This window comes from Amphibalanus amphitrite, unplaced genomic scaffold, assembly GCF_019059575.1.
Source record: "Amphibalanus amphitrite isolate SeventyFive unplaced genomic scaffold, NRLGWU_Aamphi_draft 001008F_arrow, whole genome shotgun sequence".
In the NCBI taxonomy this organism is placed as follows: Eukaryota; Metazoa; Arthropoda; class Thecostraca; order Balanomorpha; family Balanidae; genus Amphibalanus; species Amphibalanus amphitrite.
The window spans coordinates 219,608-243,516 of record NW_024882502.1 but is presented as its reverse complement, the minus strand read 5'-3'; the positions used below and the strand labels follow the sequence as shown (position 1 = coordinate 243,516).

At 49.5% G+C, this 23,909-nt stretch overlaps 1 protein-coding gene across 1 annotated transcript in view; it reads left to right on the top strand.

Moving 5' to 3' along the window:
• The window catches only part of LOC122369129 (peroxidasin homolog pxn-1-like), a 35,622-nt gene extending 16,055 nt beyond the window's left edge, over window positions 1–19,567 (top strand). The window contains exons 2-25 of the mRNA XM_043343586.1: window positions 3,042–3,170; window positions 3,651–3,825; window positions 4,226–4,442; window positions 4,890–5,045; window positions 5,450–5,600; window positions 6,052–6,220; window positions 6,651–6,820; window positions 7,180–7,288; window positions 7,628–7,794; window positions 8,195–8,333; window positions 8,676–8,825; window positions 9,281–9,420; window positions 9,813–9,986; window positions 10,739–10,915; window positions 11,362–11,568; window positions 11,958–12,085; window positions 12,317–12,443; window positions 12,612–12,784; window positions 13,405–13,558; window positions 13,852–13,973; window positions 16,447–16,586; window positions 17,033–17,179; window positions 17,571–17,730; window positions 18,009–19,567. Of these exons, the coding sequence (XP_043199521.1) occupies window positions 3,042–3,170; window positions 3,651–3,825; window positions 4,226–4,442; window positions 4,890–5,045; window positions 5,450–5,600; window positions 6,052–6,220; window positions 6,651–6,820; window positions 7,180–7,288; window positions 7,628–7,794; window positions 8,195–8,333; window positions 8,676–8,825; window positions 9,281–9,420; window positions 9,813–9,986; window positions 10,739–10,915; window positions 11,362–11,568; window positions 11,958–12,085; window positions 12,317–12,443; window positions 12,612–12,784; window positions 13,405–13,558; window positions 13,852–13,973; window positions 16,447–16,586; window positions 17,033–17,179; window positions 17,571–17,730; window positions 18,009–18,434 (4,007 nt within the window). The 3' untranslated portion in view covers window positions 18,435–19,567. The remainder of the gene's footprint in view (window positions 1–3,041; window positions 3,171–3,650; window positions 3,826–4,225; window positions 4,443–4,889; window positions 5,046–5,449; window positions 5,601–6,051; window positions 6,221–6,650; window positions 6,821–7,179; window positions 7,289–7,627; window positions 7,795–8,194; window positions 8,334–8,675; window positions 8,826–9,280; window positions 9,421–9,812; window positions 9,987–10,738; window positions 10,916–11,361; window positions 11,569–11,957; window positions 12,086–12,316; window positions 12,444–12,611; window positions 12,785–13,404; window positions 13,559–13,851; window positions 13,974–16,446; window positions 16,587–17,032; window positions 17,180–17,570; window positions 17,731–18,008) is intronic.
• The last annotated feature ends 4,342 nt before the right edge of the window (window positions 19,568–23,909 follow it).

Genomic DNA, 23,909 nt, shown 5'->3' with positions numbered 1-23,909 from the left:
GATTCTTCTAAAATTTGGTCTGTAGGTGCACATAGACCACTTCTCTGACATATATTCCGTTTTTTTCGATAGACTCAAAATTTTGGATTTTATAATGATTTTCCCAAAAAAGTCAGTTTTTTGAAAAAAATTAGGCCAAAATCCAAAATTTTCAAAAAACCGAGATAGCCATTTGATGGACAAAGTAAAATTACGTATAACCTTTTTTGTTACGTCTTGATTCCTTTAAAAATGAAGATGTTAGCGGCGTTTGAACTTTTGCCGTTTTTGAGGCGAAAATGACGAACATGACGTCACTAAAACGTCAATTTCTCAAAAATTTTCCAACGGATTTCGCTCAAATTTTCAGGGAACGTGTCAAATTGATGTAAGAAAAGGTACTGAAAGTTTTGAGATATCGCAAAAATTCGCGAGGGGGGGGGGGTAAAATTTACCCCCCCAGCCCCGCGCGGGTTAACGTAGCGAGAATCAACAACGGATTATGTTACCTCCGCCGGTACCCTTCGGCCTTCAGCTAGATTGTGCTGCGTGCGCTGACCTCATGTTGTGAGTCATGTTTGAAACGTTTCTCGGGGTCTGTGATTATCCCCATCGGGCCGGCTAAGTGCTGTAAACACGTTCCAGTGCCGAGAAAGCTGCTTAGCTGGATGATTTCCGCACAAACAGACCGAGCCAGGGCCCAGGGACACGGTATGGCAGACGTGCGCCGGCAGCGGCATGGTCTGGTTGGTTTCAGTGTGTTGAGATATACAATGATAATCTGGAAGGCTTTGCTTTGTCTGGAAGGTCACTTGCTGTTCCAAATGAATGATTTAATGTGTGAATATGAACGTTACTTATCAGTTGCACCTTTGAATACAGAACCGAACTTTGCATAAAAGTTTTATGCAGACGTGCCATGTAGGCTGCAACTCGTTTTGTATGTAAGTAACGGTTAATGTCTATCAATGACTAAACTGTGCAGGATTAGTTTTCGATCCCATATATCTGAGCTAGTTGTTCTCAGCGTTTCACCGAAAGTGACGGGCTCCCGAATCACTCTTCCCGATCCCAACAGTTGCAATATTGGATCACGGGGAGAGCGACCCCGTGCCCCCGTGACCCCATGACCTTTTCCGGGCTGGCCTGTGTTGAAAGAGCTCGCCTCTCCCCGTTGCCTACATGCGATAGTGGAGGTGAATAAAGTGGAGTAGTTAGTCGCATGCATCTGATGTCATCGGCGTGATAAAAACGCTGATAAAAAGCCGTCGACTGATCGAGGGAGAAACGCGCTGTGTTCGGAGCCCCGGCTATTTGTTTGGTGAATGATCAGTGCCGGTGTACGATTACCGACTGTTGGAGTGATGGTTCTGATAATGTGAAATCGATAGCTTAGTCAATGTATCTATGCTGTTATACGATGTGCACACCGGTCTTTATTTACGTAACTGTATATCCTAGATACACGCGTGCTCTTTCTTCAATCCTTTACTTCACTCCTTCAATCCTTCAACCACGTACAGGGTGTCTCAAAAGTTCGTTGACAGGTACCAGCCATGCTTTTTTGTCAATAATTCTGAATCAACAATAAATAAACAGTCGAAATTTTGCATGGGCATTGGTAACAACCTTCCTCAAGCAGTCTCATTGTTTTCAAACGCATTCGACCCTTCATGAGCCCACAAAAAGGGTTCATCTCTGACCATTGGTCAAGCATGAAAATGGAGGTCGCAAAATCGGGTCGGCTGAGAAACTCTCTGTTTCAGGAGTAATGGGAATGGTTAAGTCGGAAATGACACATGGCAAAGTGTCGGCGAGGATGAGTACAACATGATGATCATCTAATAAAAACGGTGGCTAAAATTTTTGAAGGACAAAACCATGCGAGACTAACAGCGTTTTGAACGACCCTCGTACGGCAGCAGACTCGTGCTCCGGAAAGCAGCTGAAAATGAAGGCATAACTATTGAAAACTGACAAGAAGCTCACAGACAGAGGTTACCCAGTTTCAAAAATTGCAGGTCATCGTAAAATAAAGACAAAGTATCATTTGAAATTGTTTATAATATCTAGAACGCTAAATTTTTGGGGAAAATAACACGAAAATCATCAATACCAAGGACAACTGACCCTCCAAAAGTGTCAATTAATGTAAAGTTTTATCTTACGAAGTTTTAAGAGGCAGATCTGGAGCGAACAGCTTTCTTTTAGACACAAAATCCCGACAAAACCACACGATGGACAGGTTTTGGCCGTTTACAAAGCAGAACCTCTCCTGAGGAAACACTCCGCAACCCAGCGAAGGTCTTGGCATGGGGAATGACGAGCGTTTGGGATTTGCAAAATTTGCACAATGTGTCTAAGAAACAGATGGCCGACACATTCTTCTACGATATGCTGCGAAAAATTTTCCCCTGGCACTTCCCATTTGTTCAGGAATGGGGTTGATTTGAAAAGGAAAATGGTGCTTGGGAGGTCGGCGCCAGTCATTCATGAAGGAGTAGCGCCAGAGAAGACCTACAAAATACTCACGGATGGTGTCGATGCACGCTGTCGGCTTTCAGGGAGAAGCGGATGTTGCCGGGGAGCTCGTCAAACCTAATTCCGACGCAGAAACTGCAGGGGATTCCCTTACAAGAGCTTCAGAAAGCTGGTAGCCTTTTATCAGCCTCCGGCAGCTGACGGAGCGACGAAAATCGGTATGGGCAAATATTTTTGGAGATACAGCAAAGGGTTTGATTTCCAACCTCCCGAATCAGTTGTCAAAGCATGCATATTTGTCTAGTGTGCACACACACACAAAAACCTTAGATTTTTTGCCGGTTCTTATATGCTTTATGGGCATGGGAAATGTGTATACGAACTTTTGAGACACCCTGTAGTACACCAAAGTGCTCTTGACGTTGTAAATACAACGCCCATTTACCGCGTTTCATCTTCCACCGAAACCACCCTCAAACTGCCGCCTTACCTAGCTCCTCCATCTCTCCCCTACCACCCCTAATCACCCCCTTACCACCCCCTAAATACCCCCTAACCACCCCCTTCTCTCTCGTCTTCAGGTGACGGCGGAGCCACCTCGTGTTGCCGTGACGGAGCCCGTGAGCCTCACTGCCTGCCCATTCTGTCGCCCGGTCACTGCCAGGAGTATGTGCGGTCACTGTCCTCACTGCAGATGGGATGCCACCTCGGTGAGTTAAACTCGACTCAGTGAGTTATGGAAACTCAACTCAATGAGTTGTGAGAGCTCGACTCGGTGATTCGAGACTCGACTTGATAAGTTGCAGGGAGTCAACTCGGTGAGTTGCATGAATTTGGGTCAGTGAGTCCTTGGCTCAGCAAGTTTTGAGAACTCAACTCGGTGAGTCAAAACTCGACTTGATATGTTGTAGGGAGTCAAGTGAGTGAATTATGTGAATTCGGGTCAATGAGTACTTAACTCAGTGAGTTTTGAGAACTTGGTGAGTAGTGAGCTACAACCTTGATGAGTTGTACGAACTCACCTCAGCGAGTTTAAGAAACTTGATTTGATGAGTTGTGAGCTTTTGATGCTACCTCGTTTAGCTGTGTGGTCTAAACGATTCAGAAATGTATCCTTTATGGTCTCACGTATTTCGGGTATCCCACAACCAGCCCCACCCCATATTTAACCGCTCCTTCCTCTCTCCCAGGCCCACGTGAGCAGATGAACCTGGCGACCTCCTTCCTGGACGGAAGCGGCCTGTACGGCACCACCAAGCAGTCGGCGCACCGGCTGCGGTCCCTGAGCCGGGGACAGCTCAAGTTGAACGCCGATGGAACTCTGCCGCGTGGGGATGATACGCCGTGCAGGAGCAAGGAGAGCGGGTGAGAGGGGAGAGAGAGAGAGAGAGAGAGAGAGGGGGGGGGGAGAGAGAGAGAGAAGACGAAAGAGAGTTGAGATATTTACGCTTTATTGCTTGGAGGAATGTTTCATTCGTAAATTGTAAAAACTGAACGGTTGGAAGAATCGCATTCCCTTATAACGTTGTCTAATGCATTTATAAGCGCCAAAACGGAGTAAAGATTGAACCAGTGTCATGAAACTATTCATTTTTTAATCTATAAAAATATACATCATTTTAAAAAATCAATAATAAAAAAGAAAATCAATAAATTTTCGTTGCTGCCTCTATGTAGGCTCTCATATTTCTCTCAACCACTCCCTCAAACACTGCCCCTTAGTACCCAAGTCCCAAAACTAACACCCCATTTCTGCCACCCACAGCTGCCCCCTGGCTGCCGACCCACGCGCCAACTCACACTCAGCAATCAGTGCCATCTACGCCCTGTTAGCCCGCGAGCACAACCGCATAGCGGCTCAGCTGTCTGAGACGAACCCGCACTGGGGAGACGAGAGGACCTACCAGGAGACCCGGAGGTTGATCATTGCTCAGCTGCAGCACATCACCTTCAAGGAGTTTGTGCCGGCTGTGCTGGGACAGGTGAGATGATGACGATGATGATGATGATGATGATGATGATGATGATGTTGATAATGATGTTGGAAGTGATGTTGAATGTTGATCAAATAATGTTTTGGTTCCTTGACTTGCCCTTCGATGCTGGTCAGGAATCCGCCACTTAATTTTGATGAAAATGTTCTAACGTTCTGTATGTAATGTACCGTCTGGTGGTCCGTAAGTCACCCATTGGTGATCCGTTATACACCCTGGTCCGTAATTTTCTCTAAACAGCCCGAGTTTTGACAAGTATCGCGTATCTCACGACCTTTAATTAATGCTTCCTCTGACTGCCCGTAAAACACTAAAGCAATCCGTAATTCACCCTTTGCTGGCCCGTAATGTACCCTCTGACAACCCTTCACGCGCCCCTGACCAAGATTCTTACACCCCCTGACCACCCGCATTCGGTATTCCCCCCTTCAACAGGAGGTGACCAAGTTTTTCGACCTGGAGCTGCTGTCTGCCGGCTTCCACCAGCACTACTCGATGGATGAGTACCCTGGCGTGTCTAACGCCGCTGCTAGCACGGCGCTCAAGTTTTACCTGGCCCTGCTACCGGGCTATCTGCAGTACATCAATGTGGTGAGTGGGGGTCGGATACAGGGGATTTGTATTCAGAAGGGAGAGGTGATACAAGGAATAGGTTAAAATGGTTGAGGATGACTTAATTGCAACGGAATAACTAGACGGGCTTGCGGTATGCTAGCTGTAAAGAGAACGGTCTTAACTGCATCGATGAGAAAAACAAAAACCATAGGCTGCTTTAATTGCTAATTATTTTGTGCATAGAGTGCCTGATCTACGAACTACGATTGTAATTTAAGTCATCTATGATTAGTGCAAATTAATGGTAAATTATTAGAGGAATATGAACTAGATTTTGCAGTTCAATCCTGAATTCTGCAATTGAAGTAACTAGCTTTACATTTACACTTTTTCTGCTAACCATGCGACGTTCTCACTTCTCTCCTCCTTCTCGTCCCCAGAACGGAGAGGCGGAGGGCGAGGCTCCCCTCTCTGCCTCGTTCTTCGCTCCGTTTGACCTGTACAAGGAGGGTCGTCTGGAGCAGGTGCTGCTCGGTCTGACTGGAAGTCAGGCGTCGCAGGGAGACTCCATTACCGAGCAGCTGACTGATGGTGAGGAGAGGAAGGTGGCCGTGTGGAAGCGATAGGACAAGATGGGAAAGGATAGTGAGGATAGTATAGGGATGGTAATATATAGTAATGTAGTAAGGATAGTAATGGGACACGGTGCGTTGAGCTGACAAGATGATGACCTATTTATTCTGGACTGGGGTCCCGCGTATGATGTTTATCTGTCGATTTCATCGTAGACTTTTGTTTTAGATGTATTGGAGTGAAGATGAAGACGAACTAAATTTTAAAGTCATATCTTAAAACGGAAATATAGCTATGTCTGGTGTGTGATGTTGGAGCGTGTGTAATGAAAACATGTCTCATTTTCGGTTTCTTCGCATGAATGTCTCGTGTCTTTCATGCGGTACGGGCTACCGCATCGTTCCCTCGTTTCTAACTTCTCCCCTAACAGCTTTGGTAAACTTCTGACCCCCCCCCTCTCTCTCTCCAGCCCTGGGCCTGGACCTGGCCGCCGACACCATCCAGCAGGCGCGTGACCACGGCGTGGCCGCCTACACCCAGTGGCGTCAGCTGTGTGGCCTGCCTCCGGTCACCCAGTTCCGTGACCTCAACACCACCATGGCGCCCAGCAAGATCGATATGCTGAGGAGCATGTATCGGTAGGTGAACGGTGGGGAGTTGAGGGGGGGGGGGGGTCAGGGGAGGCATGGTAGGAGAGGAAAGATAGTCTACGAAACGTCATAGAAGGATGTGTATGATATGCTTATTCGCCCCGAATGCAGTCAGCTGTAGACAATATATTACCATATTGACGATTGCAGATGAATTATATCAAACTTGATATTGTAACTTCCGTATGTGATAGGCATTTGCTTTTATGGATGATGGCATAGTTATCAACCTCTCCTTAGCTCAGGTAAATCGGATGAATTGACACATGACTCATTCCAGTTATCTACCCCGGTCCCTGTTACCGTTTACCTTTGACTGTTGACCTTAGGTCTTTCATCTTTGACCCATGATACCTGCCGAAGCACTGCTGATCTGTGACCTCTGACCTTTTAACCTCTGACCCCCCTCTGACCCCAGGTCCCCTGCCGACATTGACCTATTCGTGGGCGGCGTGCTCGAGTCTCCTGTGGAGGGCGCCGTGGTGGGACCGACCTTCGCCTGTCTGCTGGGCCAGCAGTTCCAGCTGGTCAGGCAGACAGATCGGTTCTGGTTTGAGAACGAGGTGCCCCCGTCGGCCTTCACCAAAGGTACGGGTGGAATGGAATAACGTGGCTGGAGGCTAGGGTAATATGTTGTATTGGATTGATTCACGATAATTTGAGCTTGTTGGCTGAGACTGCGTATTTGTGAAAGACCTTTTAAAAGTCCGAATGATCTTCACTCCAATTGTCTGTACTCTGTAGGCTTGTCTCATTGTACAACGCAATCTTAATTACTATCATTTTAGGACAATTAGGTTTAGTGAGGCCTAGCAACCTAAGTAAGTTGTCAAACTGCGAATTCATTTTGATTGTCTCCATATAACCCAGTGTTCAAATGCAACACATCTCTCGGGGTTATTCCTAACGAGTCCCGTATCATAACGCTCGCATGTGTTCGTTTACAGAGCAACTGTACCAGATTCGCAAGTCTAGCATGGCCCGACTGTTCTGTAACAACATCGATGGAGTGAGGGAGCTGCCGCCCAACGTATTCCTCAAGCAGGACCCCTTCCTGTGAGTAACGATTGCAAACTCTAGAAACCCTGCCATACCTTTGTCTAGCTACTTGTTCCATCTCGCTTAAACTTTTGCGAATCGCTGGCGACTTAAAACCGACTTAAACCGGCCTACTTATTGAGAAGCTTCAGCTATTTCCGCCAATTCAAGACAATTATCCTCTGTAGATTTAAAAATAATTTTGTTTTAAAGTCATGTCAATTCTGTCTTCAGATTAGCGACTTTGTGAAATTGCTGTCCTTTCAGCACGAACAGCCCTTGCCCCTGTGTTTATGTCTCCCGTTCTTGACCAAACCCACAGACTCGCCTCTGACCCTAACTGACATCTCTCCCCAGGAACGCACCCGTTCTGTGCGACATGCTACCGTTCCTGGACCTTTCGGCCTGGAAATCGGCCCGTTCAGGAGTGCTGATCCCTGACGATGTGTTTGGAGATGTTGTCAGCAAGGCCAAGATGGATCTGGAGAGACGCAGAAATGAGGAGAGGATTCTTACCGAGCTGAGTGAGTGGCGGGTGTGGGGGCGAGGAGAGGAAAGGCGTGGGGAAGGAGGGAAAGAGTAAGTGAATGAGTGAGTGAATGAACAAGTTAGTTAACGAATGAATGAATGAATGAATAAGTAAATGAATGAATGGATGAGTTAGTGGATGAATGAATGAATGAATGAATGAATGAATGAATGAATGAATGAATGAATGAATGAATGAATGAATGAATGAATGAATGAATGAATGAGGAAGACAAGGACAGAAGAGTTCAGCGGATAACAGCAATTGCAGGCCCTCTCACTATCAAGGTGCTGTTGATCTAAAAGTATCAGCGTCCCTGACTTCCGAATGCATTGGTCGTGCTCACACGCTACCTCTTCCCCCTCACAGCTCTAACAACCGTCCAACCATTACAGAACTGAACGCCGACCCCAAGTCGTCTCTGGGCACGGCGTACGCCTTCAGTCGCCCCAACAAGCAGGCGGTGCTGCTATCCAACACATCGCTGATTCTCGAGTACGCCTCTGGAGAATTCATGTCCACCGTCTTCTCCAAGTGAGTGCACAATGGCTGATGATGGTTGCTGTAGTTTATACTGATAGCTAGTCATGTAGAAGTCACGGTGACTATAAGTAATAGAAGCTTGATTTGATGGTGTTATACGTGTAACTGATTGCGAGTGGATATTACTTCGTGTGTATGTACTGAGAGCTACTGCTAATTCCATCAAGTGGTTGGATAACCAAAAGAAATAGGTATAAGTGAATTATCCGGGCAAATGTAGGAATGAAATATAAAAGATGTCATATTGAAATAGCGTTATCGAGGTACGATCTATTCCCATATTGTATCCTCGCGAAAATACGCCTTATAACGCCATGGTCACCCTGCCCACAGATCTGGCAACTCTCGTATCAAGCGTCAGCTGGTGAATCTGTCCAACCAGCTGTCTGGTAACCCTCAGACGGTGCAGGGTTTCAGTACGAGCCTGCGTCAGTTCGACGTGTCCAATCTGGTGTCCCAGGTGCCCATCATTGACCAGTGCAGGTTAGTTTTCGTAACAGCGGAACCGCGATATGATATGCCTACAAAAGAGGTAGGAATGAGCACGTTAATTTGATGCACGAAATGGTGTGTTTTGATTACATTCATTTATCGTGATCATTTAGCTTTGCTAGCGTCAACAGTAAGCAAATAAGATCTCGTTCTGATCGCTATTCTTCTACGACAGCTGGGTGTATTGTTCGACCTCATTTCGCCAGGTGTGAGGCAGATACCTAACTGATGACCCAATCCAACCTTTTCCTGTCACCTTACCTTACCAGCTTGACCTCTAACATGCCATCTTTATCATGGACCTTTCTTGTAAAGCAGAAATGGTCTGATACATCATCTTTATTCCCCATCACTGTCACTAGCACCCTATTCTGGGCTGAATTCGCTCGTTGACTGGACATCTTGAGTCTTGACCGCGCATGACCTGACCTCCGCCCTGTCTTCAGAGCGGACGAGGAGACCGTGCCATGTGACCCGGCTGCACCGTACCGCACCTACTCGGGCTACTGTAACAACCTGGCCAACCCCAACTTTGGCAAATCGGTGACGCCTCAGCACCGGCTCCTGCCCGCTCAGTATGACGACGGTGAGTGACAATGGTGTAATGGTGGGTTGGGAGAGTGCTGAGGATTGCTCTTTTTGGTAGTTGGGTCAAGAAAAGTTTGGTGCTTCGGGCAGTGTTTGTAAGTTGACTTTGGTTAAAACATAGGCTCCCTTGAAGGGTTCAATAAGACTTGCCTTTTGGTTCTCCCTTTTTTTTTTTGTTACAAAGTACTTACGAGGTATCGTATGGTTTTCGATTCAGTTGTCGTTAGAAGAATCCTGGCAAAATTTCGAGATAAATGACTTAGCTTCCCTTGGCGTAGTGGTTTCTACATTGTCATTTAGCATTTATCTCTAAGATCTGTTGTTTTGACCTCTCTCCCTCCCGGTATGATCGCGCCGTATCTCTGACCCTCCCCCCCGTCCCGTCTGCAGGTATCAGCCGCCCCCGTCAGCGTTCGGTCACTGGCGTGCCCCTGCCCTCTCCCCGTCTCATCTCCACCACTCTGCACGATGACGTCAGCAACCCCCACTCGCGCTACACCATGTTCCTCATGCAGTTTGGACAGTTCCTCGACCACGACATCAGCATGACGCCCATCAATAAGGGTGAGAATCGCCTGCTGCGCTGTGCTGATGTGAGCTGTATGGTGTTTGACTATAAAGGCTGATATTTCGTGCTGTAATTTTCACCGTTCCGTGCTTCTATCCTCAGGATACTGAAATCCTTCTCCTCCACGCCGCAACCCCCTCCGGGCTGGACAGGCAACTTTATCTCATGCGGGCTGCTCCCGAGGGAGCGGCACCGCTGCTCCTGAGGGAGCGCACCCCGTAGCCGGGTGCAGTGAGTGTTTTGGGGGCTGGGTGGCCTGTCCCCTGGACGGGCTCAGCCCCGGCGACTCACTAGGGTGCCTGCCCAGACCAATGTCTCCCCCTATATCCTATTATCCAGTCCCGGCTCTGAAATGGTCTAATTGGACCGAAAGGGCCTAACCCAACAAAACAAAACAAAACAAAAAAGCTGTAATTTTGTCATTGTGAGCATAATAAAACATTTTGGTAAAGCAGCAACACAAGTAGAAAGTAATATTTGTCTCCCAACTCTCGATATCTTAAGTCATTGTTCTTTGTCGACCTAAAAAACAACAGTTATCGATCATCTTTCGTAGCACATAAATCTCGATGTCTGATTTTGTCGACGACAGGTTAGGTTGTGATTTCGCTGTTGCTCTTCAAATAATCAGTTCCTTTTTTCATTGTCCTTCTACCTCGATTTTGCGATTTTCAGCGGCCCTAAGAAGGCTAAGATACATTCTATAAGTTGTACTCGACTCTCCCTAACTCACTCTCTCATCTCTCAGGTTTCGGCGACTCGATCCTCAACTGTCGCGACTGTGACTCGGCCAACCGGGTACACCCGGAGTGCTGGCCCATCAGTGTACCCCAGAACGACCCCTACTTCCCTCCGGTCAACGTCAGCAGCGGCAGGCCCTTCTGCATCGCCTTCACACGCTCTCTGCCCGGACAGCAAACTCTCGGTGAGATAACGCGACGATTTGTGAGCTTATGTGACGCCTTGTAAGCTAATGTGCTTCCTTTGGAACCTAGCGAGCCTCCTTCGTGAGATAATGCGCCGTCTTTTGAAGCTAACGCTGAACGCTGAACGTATAAGCTTGCTGAATTTTGAAGTCGTAAATCGACTCAAACATGCCACTTCTTCAACTTGCCTCGCCTTGTTTGGAAATAACTTTCAACCAGTATCGTTTGCAGTTCCGTCTGCTCTTTGCATAACGAAAGATGTATTTTTTTTTTTTTTTTCAATAAAAGACAGCCGTTAAGTTTCACTTATGTTTACAGGCCATTCATGTCACTCAAAAACTTTAACGCAGATATCTCGAAAGTGTATCTACCTGATCGGCATCTAGACTGAATCTCTCTACCATCGTTCTGCCATCGTTAACCGCCGTTTTCCTCTCCCCCGCAGGCCCTCGTGAGCAGATCAACCAGAACACGGCCTACCTGGACGCGTCCCATATCTACGGCCAGGATCAGTGCGAGGCGCGCAGTCTGCGTCAGTTCCAGGGCGGCCGTCTCATCACCACCCCCCACCCTGTGCGCGGGAAGGGTCTGCTGCCCACCACCAGGGACAACAAGGAGTGCAGGGCACCGTCCGGATCCTGCTTCGCTGCTGGTGGGTACCGTGATAACCAGCTTGTGGGCGATGGATGTGGGCTAGAGTTAAATTGGGAAGTTGGCATTTAGTTGCGATTTAGGTCGTTTTGAACGTATTGCTCGAAACTTCTGTTCAGTTTTTACTCTTAATTGATTTGTCACGATATTTTTGCAGTATTCATGGAAGACTGATCATAATAATAGAACCGCAATACCGCCCTATTGACAGGTTGCTTGCCAATTGGGTCCAGACACAAAAGCATTACGTTTATCTCCTGGCCGTAATATTTCATCTCTCAGTAACTCTTGGCACCCTGATACTTTCTTGCAGCATCATGCCCTTTGAATTATCGCCATGACAACGAAACGTCAATTATCCCCACGCTAACGCCACGTCATCACCAACAGGTGATAACCGTGCCTCGGAACAGGCCGGTCTGGCTACTCTGCACGTGATCTGGATCCGCGAGCACAACCGTGTGGTGGCGGAGCTGGCCTCCATCAACCCGCACTGGGATGACGAGAAGCTGTACCAGGTGAGAGACCGCGCGCTAAAGGCTATTTTATTTGCATACATGCGTCATTTGTGGGGAGCTTTGAAAGGTTGATTAGTTTAAGGATAGGCTATATGCTTCCACAATATAAAGCTATTCAAGGCTCAGGACGTGCTTAGAATTTGAAACGTTGACGAGATAAATGGACTGCCTGACTCGTAAACAAATCTCACGACAGCAAAGCTTCAATGCTGACCTGACTTTTAACACCAGGTGGGCCGTAAGATCGTGACTGCCGTCTGGGAGCACATCACCTACAACGAGTTCCTGCCGCGCATCCTCGGCTGGAACGCCATGCAGCTATACGACCTCCGTGTCGGCACCGAGGGATTCTTCAAGGGTGCGTTCTGGGTCCAACACTTTTTGTTGAATTTGAAGCTCGTCTTTGTTTTAGCCTACGTTTTTAGCAAGAGTGCCTGATGTTATGAAGTTACTATCAGCAGACTCTGGAAGTTTTAAGGATGCTTGACTTAGGCCGCTTTGTTTACGCCCTTTGTCATGGTTACAGGCTATGACGACACATGCAGCGCTGCCGTGCTGAACGAATTCTCATCGGCCGCATTCCGCTTCGGGCACTCTCTGATCCGGCCTAAGCTGTTCCGCATGGGCGTCAATTTCGGCGAGCGCAACCCGCACATCCAGCTGCGAAACAGCTTCTTCAACTCGGACATGCTGTTTGACGTAAGATATAAACCCTGTGGTGAATGAGAGCTGAGAGAATGGTCGTTGATGAACGGAGGTATGATGTGGTGGAGGCGGAAAGATCGGACGAGGCATGGTAAGGTCTGCATGGTAGTTTTCTGTTCAAACGGCCAGGCAGTGAGACAATGGAAGAGATAGAAAAGATCAAATATCATTTAGTTTACATGACCTTTTAATGCAACAGACTTTCACTACTTTCCTACTTAATGTGTGTGACAAATGCGTGTGGTTGAGCTGTCACTGGTAAGTGTGCTAAATCTCATCGTGTGATGCGTGTGAATTTGTCCATCAAGCTAAACAGCAGTTGTGAAAGACGGGCTACATAGCTGGGATTGACGCATTGAAACGAAGGTAGACTAGAGTAAAACTGATTAACACTGCTGAGTGCCAAAAAGGTTTTCCCAGCGTTCCATGCCATAATCTGTTCGACTTTTTGCGTCCATGGGCGATCCACTCAGCCTCATAACGATTTGTCTCGCTCCACCGAACACTGTACGACTCCGAAGAACATTCAATGTTTCCACCATGATCAACGTCCTACATCGCTATAACCAACATCGTTATAGCCAGCATCTGACGGGCGTCATGCGCTTCAACAGGTTCAGATGGTCGACGAGATCATGCGCGGCCTGGTCAACACGCCGATGGAGAACCTGGACAACTTCATCACCTCGGAGGTCACCAAGCATCTGTTTGAGGAGCGCGGTCATCCGTTCTCGGGGCTCGATCTCGTCTCGCTCAACATTCAGAGAGGTGAGTAGCGTGATGGCTGGCAGTCCGGATTTAGCACAGAGTGGAATGTAACAGTTGTAGAGCCCAAAGTATCCAACCTAACTTCGTCATTGGACATCGATACACCTTTTTTCCACACTATGAATCACAGCTCTAAATCGCATGTCTATGCTGCAGAGTGTGATTCGAAATAGCCTTATTTCCATCAGTATCATTCAACTTCACGATATGTAAGATTCATGGTATCGACATGTCTTGTCCATGGTCATTCCTGACCAAAGACCCCTGAACTTACAGCACCGTTCTGTTTTCAGCTCGTGACCACGGTCTGCGACCTTACAACGAGTACCGTGCCATCTGTAACCTCAAGAAGGTGACCACCTTTGACGAGCTCTCCCGGGAGATTCCTCAGCGACTCATCAACAAGATGAAACAGGTAGGCGCAGCAAGGGTCTTTAGTGTGCCTTGGATATTCAGACAACGCGGTCATACTGCACTGCCACGTTTTTCTACCCATGGCAAAATATTTTACCAGTATAGCGCCTTTTGGGGCGACTAACGGAGCGAGCGAGGGGGTGAGTCTTGCACGTGCGAAATTTCGAGGGGGTACCTCCAACTGACTTGTGCACGGCACCCTACTGACCGGGTTTCTAGCGATGTGCCAAAGTTGAGCACAATCGGCCCAGCCGTTCTCGAGATCTGGGAGCGGCACCCTGCACGTGCGCACGTGCAAAATGGGTCCCAACTGACTTGTGCACGGCACCCTACTAACTGGTCCCTAATCGTGTACCAAATTTGAGCGCTATCGGTCCAGCCGTTCTCGAGATCTGGAAACGACCCCTGCACGTGCGCACGTGCAGCAGCACCCCAACTCTGGCACATGGATATGCAGTGCCCAGTGGGTGCCTACCTACATGCCAACTTTCAGCGCAATCGGCCAAGTAGTTACCGAGATATTGCAACAATTACAAAACTGACACCTCTTCGTTTTGCACGTGGCACGTGCATAAGGGGTCACCCACATGCATCGGGAATAGTCCAATACTTGGTAGAAGGAATGAAGCTACCCTACAAAAATTACCGCGTGTAAATCGGTCAAGTGGTTGCTGAGATATAAGCCTCGCAAAAGCGTCCGCACGGCCGGCCGGCCGCTCATGCTCAGAAATTTCCGTTAATCTAAGGAAAGACTCCGCTCGCTTCGCTCGCTCCGTAACCAGTATAACGCCTTTTGGGGCGACTAACGGAGCGAGCGAGAGGGTGAGCCTTGCACGTGCGAAATTTCGAGGAGGTACCTCCAACTGACTTGTGCACGGCACCCTACTAACCGGTCTATAGCGATGTGCCAAATTTGAGCACAATCGGCCAAGCCGTTCTCGAGATCTGGAAGCGGCACCCTGCACGTGCGCACGTGCAGAATGGGTCCCAACTGACTTGTGCACGGCACCCTACTAACTGGTCCCTAACCGTGTACCAAATTTGAGCGCCATCGGTCCAGCCGTTCTCGAGATCTGGAAACGACCCCTGCACGTGCGCACGTGCAGCAGCACCCCAACTCTGGCACATGGATATGCAGTGCCTAGTGGGTGCCTACCTACATGCCAACTTTCAGCGCAATCGGCCAAGTAGTTACCGAGATATTGCAACAATTACAAAACTGACACCTCTTCGTTTTGCGCGTGGCACGTGCATAAGGGGTCACCCACATGCATCGGGAATAGTCCAATACTTGGTAGAAGGAATGAAGCTACCCTACAAAAATTACCCCGTGTAAATCGGTCAAGTGGTTGCTGAGATATAAGCCTCGCAAAAGCGTCCGCACGGCCGGCCGGCCGCTCATGCTCAGAAATTTCCGTTAATCTAAGGAAAGACTCCGCTCGCTTCGCTCGCTCCGTAACCAGTACAACGCCTTTTGGGGCGACTAACGGAGCGAGCGAGAGGGTGAGCCTTGCACGTGCGAAATTTCGAGGAGGTACCTCCAACTGACTTGTGCACGGCACCCTACTAACCGGTCTATAGCGATGTGCCAAATTTGAGCACAATCGGCCAAGCCGTTCTCGAGATCTGGAAGCGGCACCCTGCACGTGCGCACGTGCAGAATGGGTCCCAACTGACTTGTGCACGGCACCCTACTAACTGGTCCCTAACCGTGTACCAAATTTGAGCGCCATCGGTCCAGCCGTTCTCGAGATCTGGAAACGACCCCTGCACGTGCGCACGTGCAGCAGCACCCCAACTCTGGCACATGGATATGCAGTGCCTAGTGGGTGCCTACCTACATGCCAACTTTCAGCGCAATCGGCCAAGTAGTTACCGAGATATTGCAACAATTACAAAACTGACACCTCTTCGTTTTGCGCGTGGCACGTGCATAAGGGGTCACCCACATGCATCGGGAATAGTCCAATACTTGGTAGAAGGAATGAAGCTACCCTACAAAAATTACCCCGTGTAAATCGGTCAAGTGGTTGCTGAGATATAAGCCTCGCAAAAGCGTCCGCACGGCCGGCCGGCCGCTCATACTCAGAAATTTCCGTTAATCTAAGGAAAGACTCCGCTCGCTTCGCTCGCTCCGTAATAATCTCATACGCAATAGCCCTTCATCAAGTTCCCCCTCGTACAACCGACACTGCATTCGACTGTCATGTTTCAGGTCGTCTAATCCATCTTACGATGTAAGATCTGACATCAACCATTAGTCATGGATCATAGATCAGTCATGGATTAGGCGGTCTGTCGCTCATCTTTTTTTTTATAAATTTAGTCCGAACCTTTTGATGGGAAGGATTCACAAGGACAGAGCCACCGCACGAACCGGCATCTTGACCCGTCATCGTGCTCATCTTGTCTATTACCCGTCTAATTCCCACGTCTGTCGCTCATCTGACTCACCCTCTCAATCTCCATTCCAGGTATACGCCAGTGTGGACGACATTGACCTGTTCACGGGAGGTCTGAGTGAAACCCCACTCCAGGGAGGTCTGGTCGGACCGACATTCGGCTGCATCATCGGACTGCAGTTCAGATTCCTCAAGAAGTGCGACAGGTTCTGGTTAGTAAATCAACGCTCCGTGATTGGATGTGCATTTACATAATCATTACGTAAGGTGCATTAGTACGGCAGACCCGCTTCGCAGTAAATATTTTGTAGCTTGAGAACATCTTACTCGCTTTACAAGCTACTATATTGCATTTAATTCAAAACGACACTCAGTGTTTACTGTTTATCATGATAGCGAATTAACACAAACCGTAAGCTTCAGCGTCATAGCCTCCTGCACACAGACGACCGTCGCTTGGCTCCTATTCAGACTGTCTTTCCAGCATCTTACCCGCGCTTGGTCGCTCGCCAACCGCCTTCCCGCTCCTAAACCGCCTTGCCCTCTCCCCGCTTGCAGTCTCCCCTCCCAATGCTTGTTCGGCCTCTGCCTCTCACCCCACCCCTCCCATTATCACCCTCTCACCATTCAGGTTTCTCACCGCTCTCACTTCTCACAGGTACGAGACGGAAGAGCCCTCGATCCGGTTCACTGAGAAACAGCTGGCCGAGATCCGCAAGGTGACCATGAGCCACATCATGTGCCAGAACTGTGACGAGGTGGACGCGCTACAGAGGGCGCTGTTCGACATGCCGCACGACTTCCTGTGAGTAGACGGGTCGCCGTCAGGGGCACGGAAGGTGTGGGAATGGTTTTGGGTAGATTTTAGGGCGTCAAGATGTTGTTTGGGGCTTTGGGCGTAAGACAGAAGGGTAGGGTAGGGTTAGCTGATACAACAGATCCTTAGGAATATATCGATACAAGGACGTTGTGAGATGCCTGTGATTTACTGTAATTGCGTGGTGGTTATTTTTGGTGTTGTGATATGATATTAATCGCTCGAGGCTTGTCTATTCCCACGATTTATGAAACTAGATGCGTCATTGTAAGTGCTTTCTATTTTCACGTATTTTTATAAAGTAGCTCAATCGTGAGCTGTGCTTACCAAAGATGTCAGCCATAACTGGCAGCGTTTTGACCTCTGGTGACCTCCTCAGGAACCCGCGGATCGCGTGCCGCTCCATGCCGCGGATGAACTTTGACCTGTGGAAGGAGGGCAACAACGGCGGCGGCCAGTGCAACGTCAACGGCGTCTCCTTCAGCAGAGGCACCACCATCAGCATCAGCCCGTGTACCCGCTGCTCCTGCTCCAACGGGGTAAGCAACACGTATTAAATCCTCGGCCCTGTTTCACAGTACGCCGCTACCCGTCACCACCATGTGTTGGCCCTCGGTTTCCATGGAAACGTAAGCAAAATCATTACAATGCTTATGCTTCCATGGATACCGAGCGTCAATACCTGATCTACCATGTGATTGTCTCTAGCGTCCTGCGCCATATAACTTGTCTCCTCTACCTTTGTTCCAATATCTAACTGCCCTCTCCATCGCTACACCGTCCAGCCTATCTGACTTCGATTTCTCTCGTGTTTCAGCAAACCAACTGCCAGAGTGTTCGTGTGACCAGCTGCCAGCAGCTGGCGCAGCAGCACGGCCGGAACACGGTCCTCGCCGACACCTCCTGTCGCGTCCAGTGCCTTTCTGAGCTGGGAGGCGGCAGCGCCGGAGCTAGCGGCAGCGGCAGCAGCGGTGGAGTCCGACCGTCATCAGGTCTCAGTCCTCCCCGGCCGGTCGCTCCAGCCCCCGCCCCCGCCCCCGCCCCGGTGGCTCCTCCCCAGTTCCAGCCGCCGCCGCCCCAGCAACAGCAGGGTGGCTTCCAGCCGGCCGCTCCGCAGTTCCAGCCGCCGCCGCCGCCGCCGCCACCCCAGCAGCCCACGCGTGGGAGGCCCTTCCGCGGTGGTGGGCCGTTTGGAGGAATTGGACTTGGTCTGCAGGGCCTCGGAAGGCTGTTTGGTCTGTAAGCAGGCTCACACCTGAGGCCATCGAATGATGAGCGAGCGAACACTGAACTCATGTGATCGACATAGAAATTAAGCCGTTCGGATGAGAATCGTCAAACACGGGCGAACGGACGAGCGGAAGGACCAAGCTCGGATGATCCATGTGACACGGGTAAAGGTTATCCGCCCGTTTTTTGGTCGCTAACACGGTCACATATCCGTCCGAGCGGTGGATAAAAGGACGACGGAGCTGTGAAAGTTGACGAGCGAGCTGGGACGGACCAGTCAATGAATCGGAAGCGGATTACGATGAATTACGCGTTGGATGACGAGCGAGAAGATAACGAAAGATAATGGAGAGGCGTCAGTGTTGGTACGACGGACTTGACTTTGCGTTCGCGGAGGAGCGTCCAATTCGTCGGCCGTCGCAAAACGGTCAGCTCTAGAACCGAGCGAAACCGAACGAGTTTTCAGGGACAGGCGTCACCAGCCAATGAGCGCGCGTGAGAGTAGCATTAAGGCGGTTTTAGTTGGTCGCCGCTGCCGCAAACACGCACCACGGACACATTATTAATGCTCAACTATTGTGATAGCTGTGGGGGCGTTCGGTGCGGACGCTTGCGGTGCGTTCTGTGCGGACGCTTGCGGTGCGTTCGGTGCGGACGCTTGCGGTGCGTTCGGCAAGGGCAGGAGTGAGAAGGAAGTGTGGGTGATTTTGTCTGCCGCTGCCGTCCGGTTAAGCTGTGGTTGTGTCGTTTATTTGTTGCCTGTTTAGCGGTTGCCAGGTGTGAGTTGTGTTGCCAGATGTGAGATGTGCTGCCAGGCGGATGTCGACCGGTGTAAACGCTGCCAGTTTTAAAGGTTACCATTTGAGCCTTGCAAACTGCCACTGGGTGTATTGTGTTCGCTGTTGGCGCGAACAGCGATTTTTCCGCGAGCAGTGTCCCGTGTACTAACGTATGTGCCAGTTGTGGTATGGCCGATAAAATAAGAGCGCTTTTCAAGCGCAGCTGAAATTTTTTTTTGCGACGACTTTTAGGAATGCGATCTGAATATTTATTTGTAAGTTGAACTCTATTTTAGCTTTTATATTGATACCTCGTTGTGTATGTGCTGCCACAATATCAGCTGGTAATACACTACTCTTGTATGCGTGACCAATGTTGATGAATGGCTCCCGACGGAAAACAGGCAACCTACCTAGTTCAGCCGCTCATAACCGTTCACCAGTAACAACCATGAACTTGTCGCATTACTTATGGAATGGGCATTGGACATAGACAGTGGCGGTCACAAGGGCGGGGGCATCGGGGCAATGTCCCCTCCAAATGCATATGGGGTGCAGTGCGCATCCCCCCGCAACTGATAGGCCAATGGGCGTATGGGGCACTGGCCCTTGGTCGATTATCATGAGGCTCAAAAACCCACACCGGCTTTTCACGACCCCATACCAATCGTTGACGACCCAATACTGGCCTGTAAATGTTCACACTACCTTCCCTTCGTCACGAAATTGACTCGTCCAAGCTAAAAAAAAAAAAAAAATCGTCAGAGGCCAGTTTTACCAACAGAAAAATAGCCGACTACCGGATTTTGTTTTGCCTAAAGACCGCTTCACATACGGAGCGTTAAGGTGATGGGCACGTAAGCGGATAGGGCTTTACCATTTACGTGTATGTGAAGCGGTCTTTAGGCAAAAAATTTAGGCAGGCGGCTATTTTTCTATTGGTAACCTAAAACTGGCCTCTGATCTCGGTCTTTGGGCGGGTCCATTACACCTACCTTCCCTTTGTCCCACGAAATGTAGGTACTCGCCCCTTTATCACTTCCCAAAACACGCCATCTGCGTCGTCTCACACCAGGCCCACTCCCACCCGTGCTTCATCTTCGGTACGGCAGAAACAGCAAGCTTATGCGCAGTTACATATATTTCATTATCACAAATAAATATTACAAACAATAGATGCGGAGTTAGCGGAGCCTTCCCGTTTAGGGAAACAATCCCAACTGCCTCCCTTTGTCAGGGAATGGACTAGCCCAGACCAGCGCCGAGGGAAGACCCTCAGCACGGGAGGAGTTGTCCACCCGTCAGCGTGCCGTCTCACCACATGCCATTTACGCCGCCTCGCCGGCGGCACACACAAAATCATAAATCAACGAGCAAATGCCCGTTAGCCCCATCACGCAAGATCCTGCATCAACAGTCTGCGCATCCGCCCAATTTTGAGAGCGACCATCCTCTTGCTGTGGCCGCACCTTCGCTAAGTGCTAATGCATTTACAACCATGCACAGGCCACAGCACCACTGGTGGATCCAGGGGGGGGGGGGCGTTTAGGACCATGACCCCCCCAAAGGCCGTTTGCCCCCCCCCCAAAAAAAAAACCCGAATTTTAACATTACGCCTATGACGGTTACATCCCTCACATCACGTTTGTTCGATCTGATTCGTCACTCTCCAATCCCACCTAAACAGCGTTTCAAACTCAGATCCCTGACCACTTATCCCTTCCCGCAATGCGTCGGACATTGGCTCACGCATCACTTTCATCGCAGTCTTGGTCGCACGAGCGAAGCTCTCAGCCAGCGTCAAATCAAGAAGCTCTTCATTCATCTGGTCCATGATGATATCATCGATGGGGTCAAATGATGTCGCCTGACGTGAGGCATCAGCCGAAGATAACCAGACACCCTGGGCCACCATCGTTCCGATGAGGTGACCACTGACCACTCGACTCTCTCGAATCCAGCAGGGAACGCTGAAAATAAAACTGCGTTTTAATATAGCAATGGTGATGTAGGGTCAGCATCCACAAATTTAGGCCTGCAAAATTGGGAGGTACACCCTCAAAGGAGACTGACAGATTTTGGAACATCTTAGCCAACCGGAAGAAGATAATTGACGCAAAGAGGTTTCAAGGAGTCCCATAATAGAAACAATATTCTTTGCACAAACGCACATTGGAGTAATACGAGAACCTTACACTGATATGAAATATATATATTTCAAGAATATATATGAAAAACCTTACGCTGATGGTAAAATACATTTACTGAGAAGTCTGCCGGATAACAAAGTCGTCCACCAGAACAGGCAAACAACCAGAAAACACCATTACAAAACTCAGTCATATTCATACTTACAAGAAAGCAGAAAGCATCTGTCTGGATAGAGCGCCACCGTCGTCCGTCGTCAGCCAATGGCCCATCTAACCAGTGGTGGGGTGGTCAATATGTAGCTTTTAGATCCTCACACCACGGCGCAGGGGCAGAAATGCAGATTCAGATGAGATCCTGAGCCCCGGCTAGCTGCGAACATAGGACAGAAAACAGCGGCAGAGGCGAAAAGAGCAGCTACAGGGGCTACATGACATACATAGCGATGGTTATGGTTACGGAGACGGACTTCGCATGGCTCGAGGCATACCGTATAGGCATGACGGAATTCTAGAAACGGGAATAAGAATGAAAAGGATCGGAGTGTACCCACTGATTATCAGAGTTGCACTCATGTACACAAAACGTGCGAGTGTATCATACTCGTACATGCTTTTATCATGGTTTGTAATTTGTATTGTAAGTGCATAGTGGCATATCCCTATGTCCACTATTGCTTATGTGACGGTGAGATACGACAATTGGGCATGTATCGGCCTCCTCCGGGCCCGGGCCGAGCAGACCCCGATGCCCGCCATGTGCCAGTGTGAGGTCGGCGATAGCCTGTGGCGGGTGAGCAACCAGTGGCAAATCGGCGTTTAGCGCAGCTAGGAGCTTTTTCCAATCGTATACGAGCGGAAAATTTTGTGGTACCATGACTTCTCTGTTTGGCCCTCTAGGGGCAATGAACCAGCGCGCGGCCGCTGCGCAGCCAAGACGTCCGTCGCGGTCACGTGACTTAGGCTAGGGGACGCGCGCCCGCGATAACGTTGTGTCCCATTTCTGCCTGGTCTGTCTGGCGACACACGCGTTGGCGCTCCGCTCTTACAACCAACTGGCGTTACAAGGTACGCATATATCTTTCGCACACAGTTGCCGTTCGGCTTCCCGGTTTTTATATGTGCTCGATTTGGTGGTGATCAATTTAGAGCGGTGTGCTGTGCATGTGTTGTTCTTGGTCCTCCATACCGGGTAGAGGTGCAAGGTTTCCTTAATACGTTGCCGGCTGGCCGGTAATTTTACATTACGCCAATAGCGATGTGGTAGTGGTTCTTCCTGCCGGCAGCTTGCCGGTCATGTGCATGTGTTATATTTGGATACAAGTAATACGTCTTGTTGTAAATTGTCCTACATCTCCTCGCACTGGCTCAGTACTGCATGGCAGGGTTACCATAGTGCGCAATGCTCCTCCGCGGGTTCGGTGGGGTTTGTGGGCGTGTCACCTCACCCAAAGACGCTGTTTTCGTGAGAATATAGCCCCGAATCACTTTCGCACCGTCTTTGCTAGCGCGTAGGAGCATTGGAAAATCGGCGTTTAGCGCAGCTAGGAGCTTTTCCAATCGTATACGAGCGGAAAATTTTGTGGTACCATGACTTCTCTGTTTGGCCCTCTAGGGGCAATGAACCAGCGCGCGGCTGCTGCGCAGCCAAGACGTCCGTCGCGGTCACGTGACTTAGGCTAGGGGACGCGCGCCCGCGATAACGTTGTGTCCCATTTCTGCCTGGTCTGTCTGGCGACACACGCGTTGCCGTCCGCCTCCCCGCCGCCGCCATGTCATGTTATTCGCTTGTCGCGTGTTATACCTCATCGGGCTGTCACCTCACCCAAAGACGCTGTTTTCGTGAGAATATAGCCCCGAATCACTTTCGCACCGTCTTTGCTAGCGCGTAGGAGCATTGGAAAATACATACAGACGCTTCAATAATACACATGGGCACATCCCTGGCTTTTCATAACAGGTGATGCCACTGACTCGGTTGACCTGATGCCATAAAATTGGGCACCATCGGCTTTCTCTTGTGGAGACCAACACGCTCGTTTTTTTAGGGAGGGGGCGAAGCTCTAGCTCAAATATGGGCTAAAGGCGCGGGGTCCTATCACCTCCCTCCCCCCCCCCTCTGTGCCGAGGAAGGACACGAAATAACCAATGCCGGCGAGGGTGAAAATACGCATTTTCATGCTACGTTGTAACATGCTGAATCCGTTTTCGACTATGCCATTTGCATGATCATGGATGAAGAAGTTTGAAATTGACTACGAACTGTCAACCCCAGGGTCTATCAAGAGGAACGCCGCAACCAAGGACGTCTCCTGCAATGAAGTGGAACGGGCGCTGGAAAAATGGTTCACCGGCGTCCGTGACAGGGACGGTGGTCGAAAGCGCCGTCGCCCCAGTCCGCCAGTGCCGGTCGCTTCGGAGGCGACTGCGCCGGCGCCCATCGAGGAGGAAAGCATCTCCTGTGACCCTGATCTCCGAGAGCGACTGTCTCATTCAGTGTTTGAATAATAAACAAAAAAGAAGTGGATTGTTTGTTGACTGATACGCGAATAGTTCGGAGGA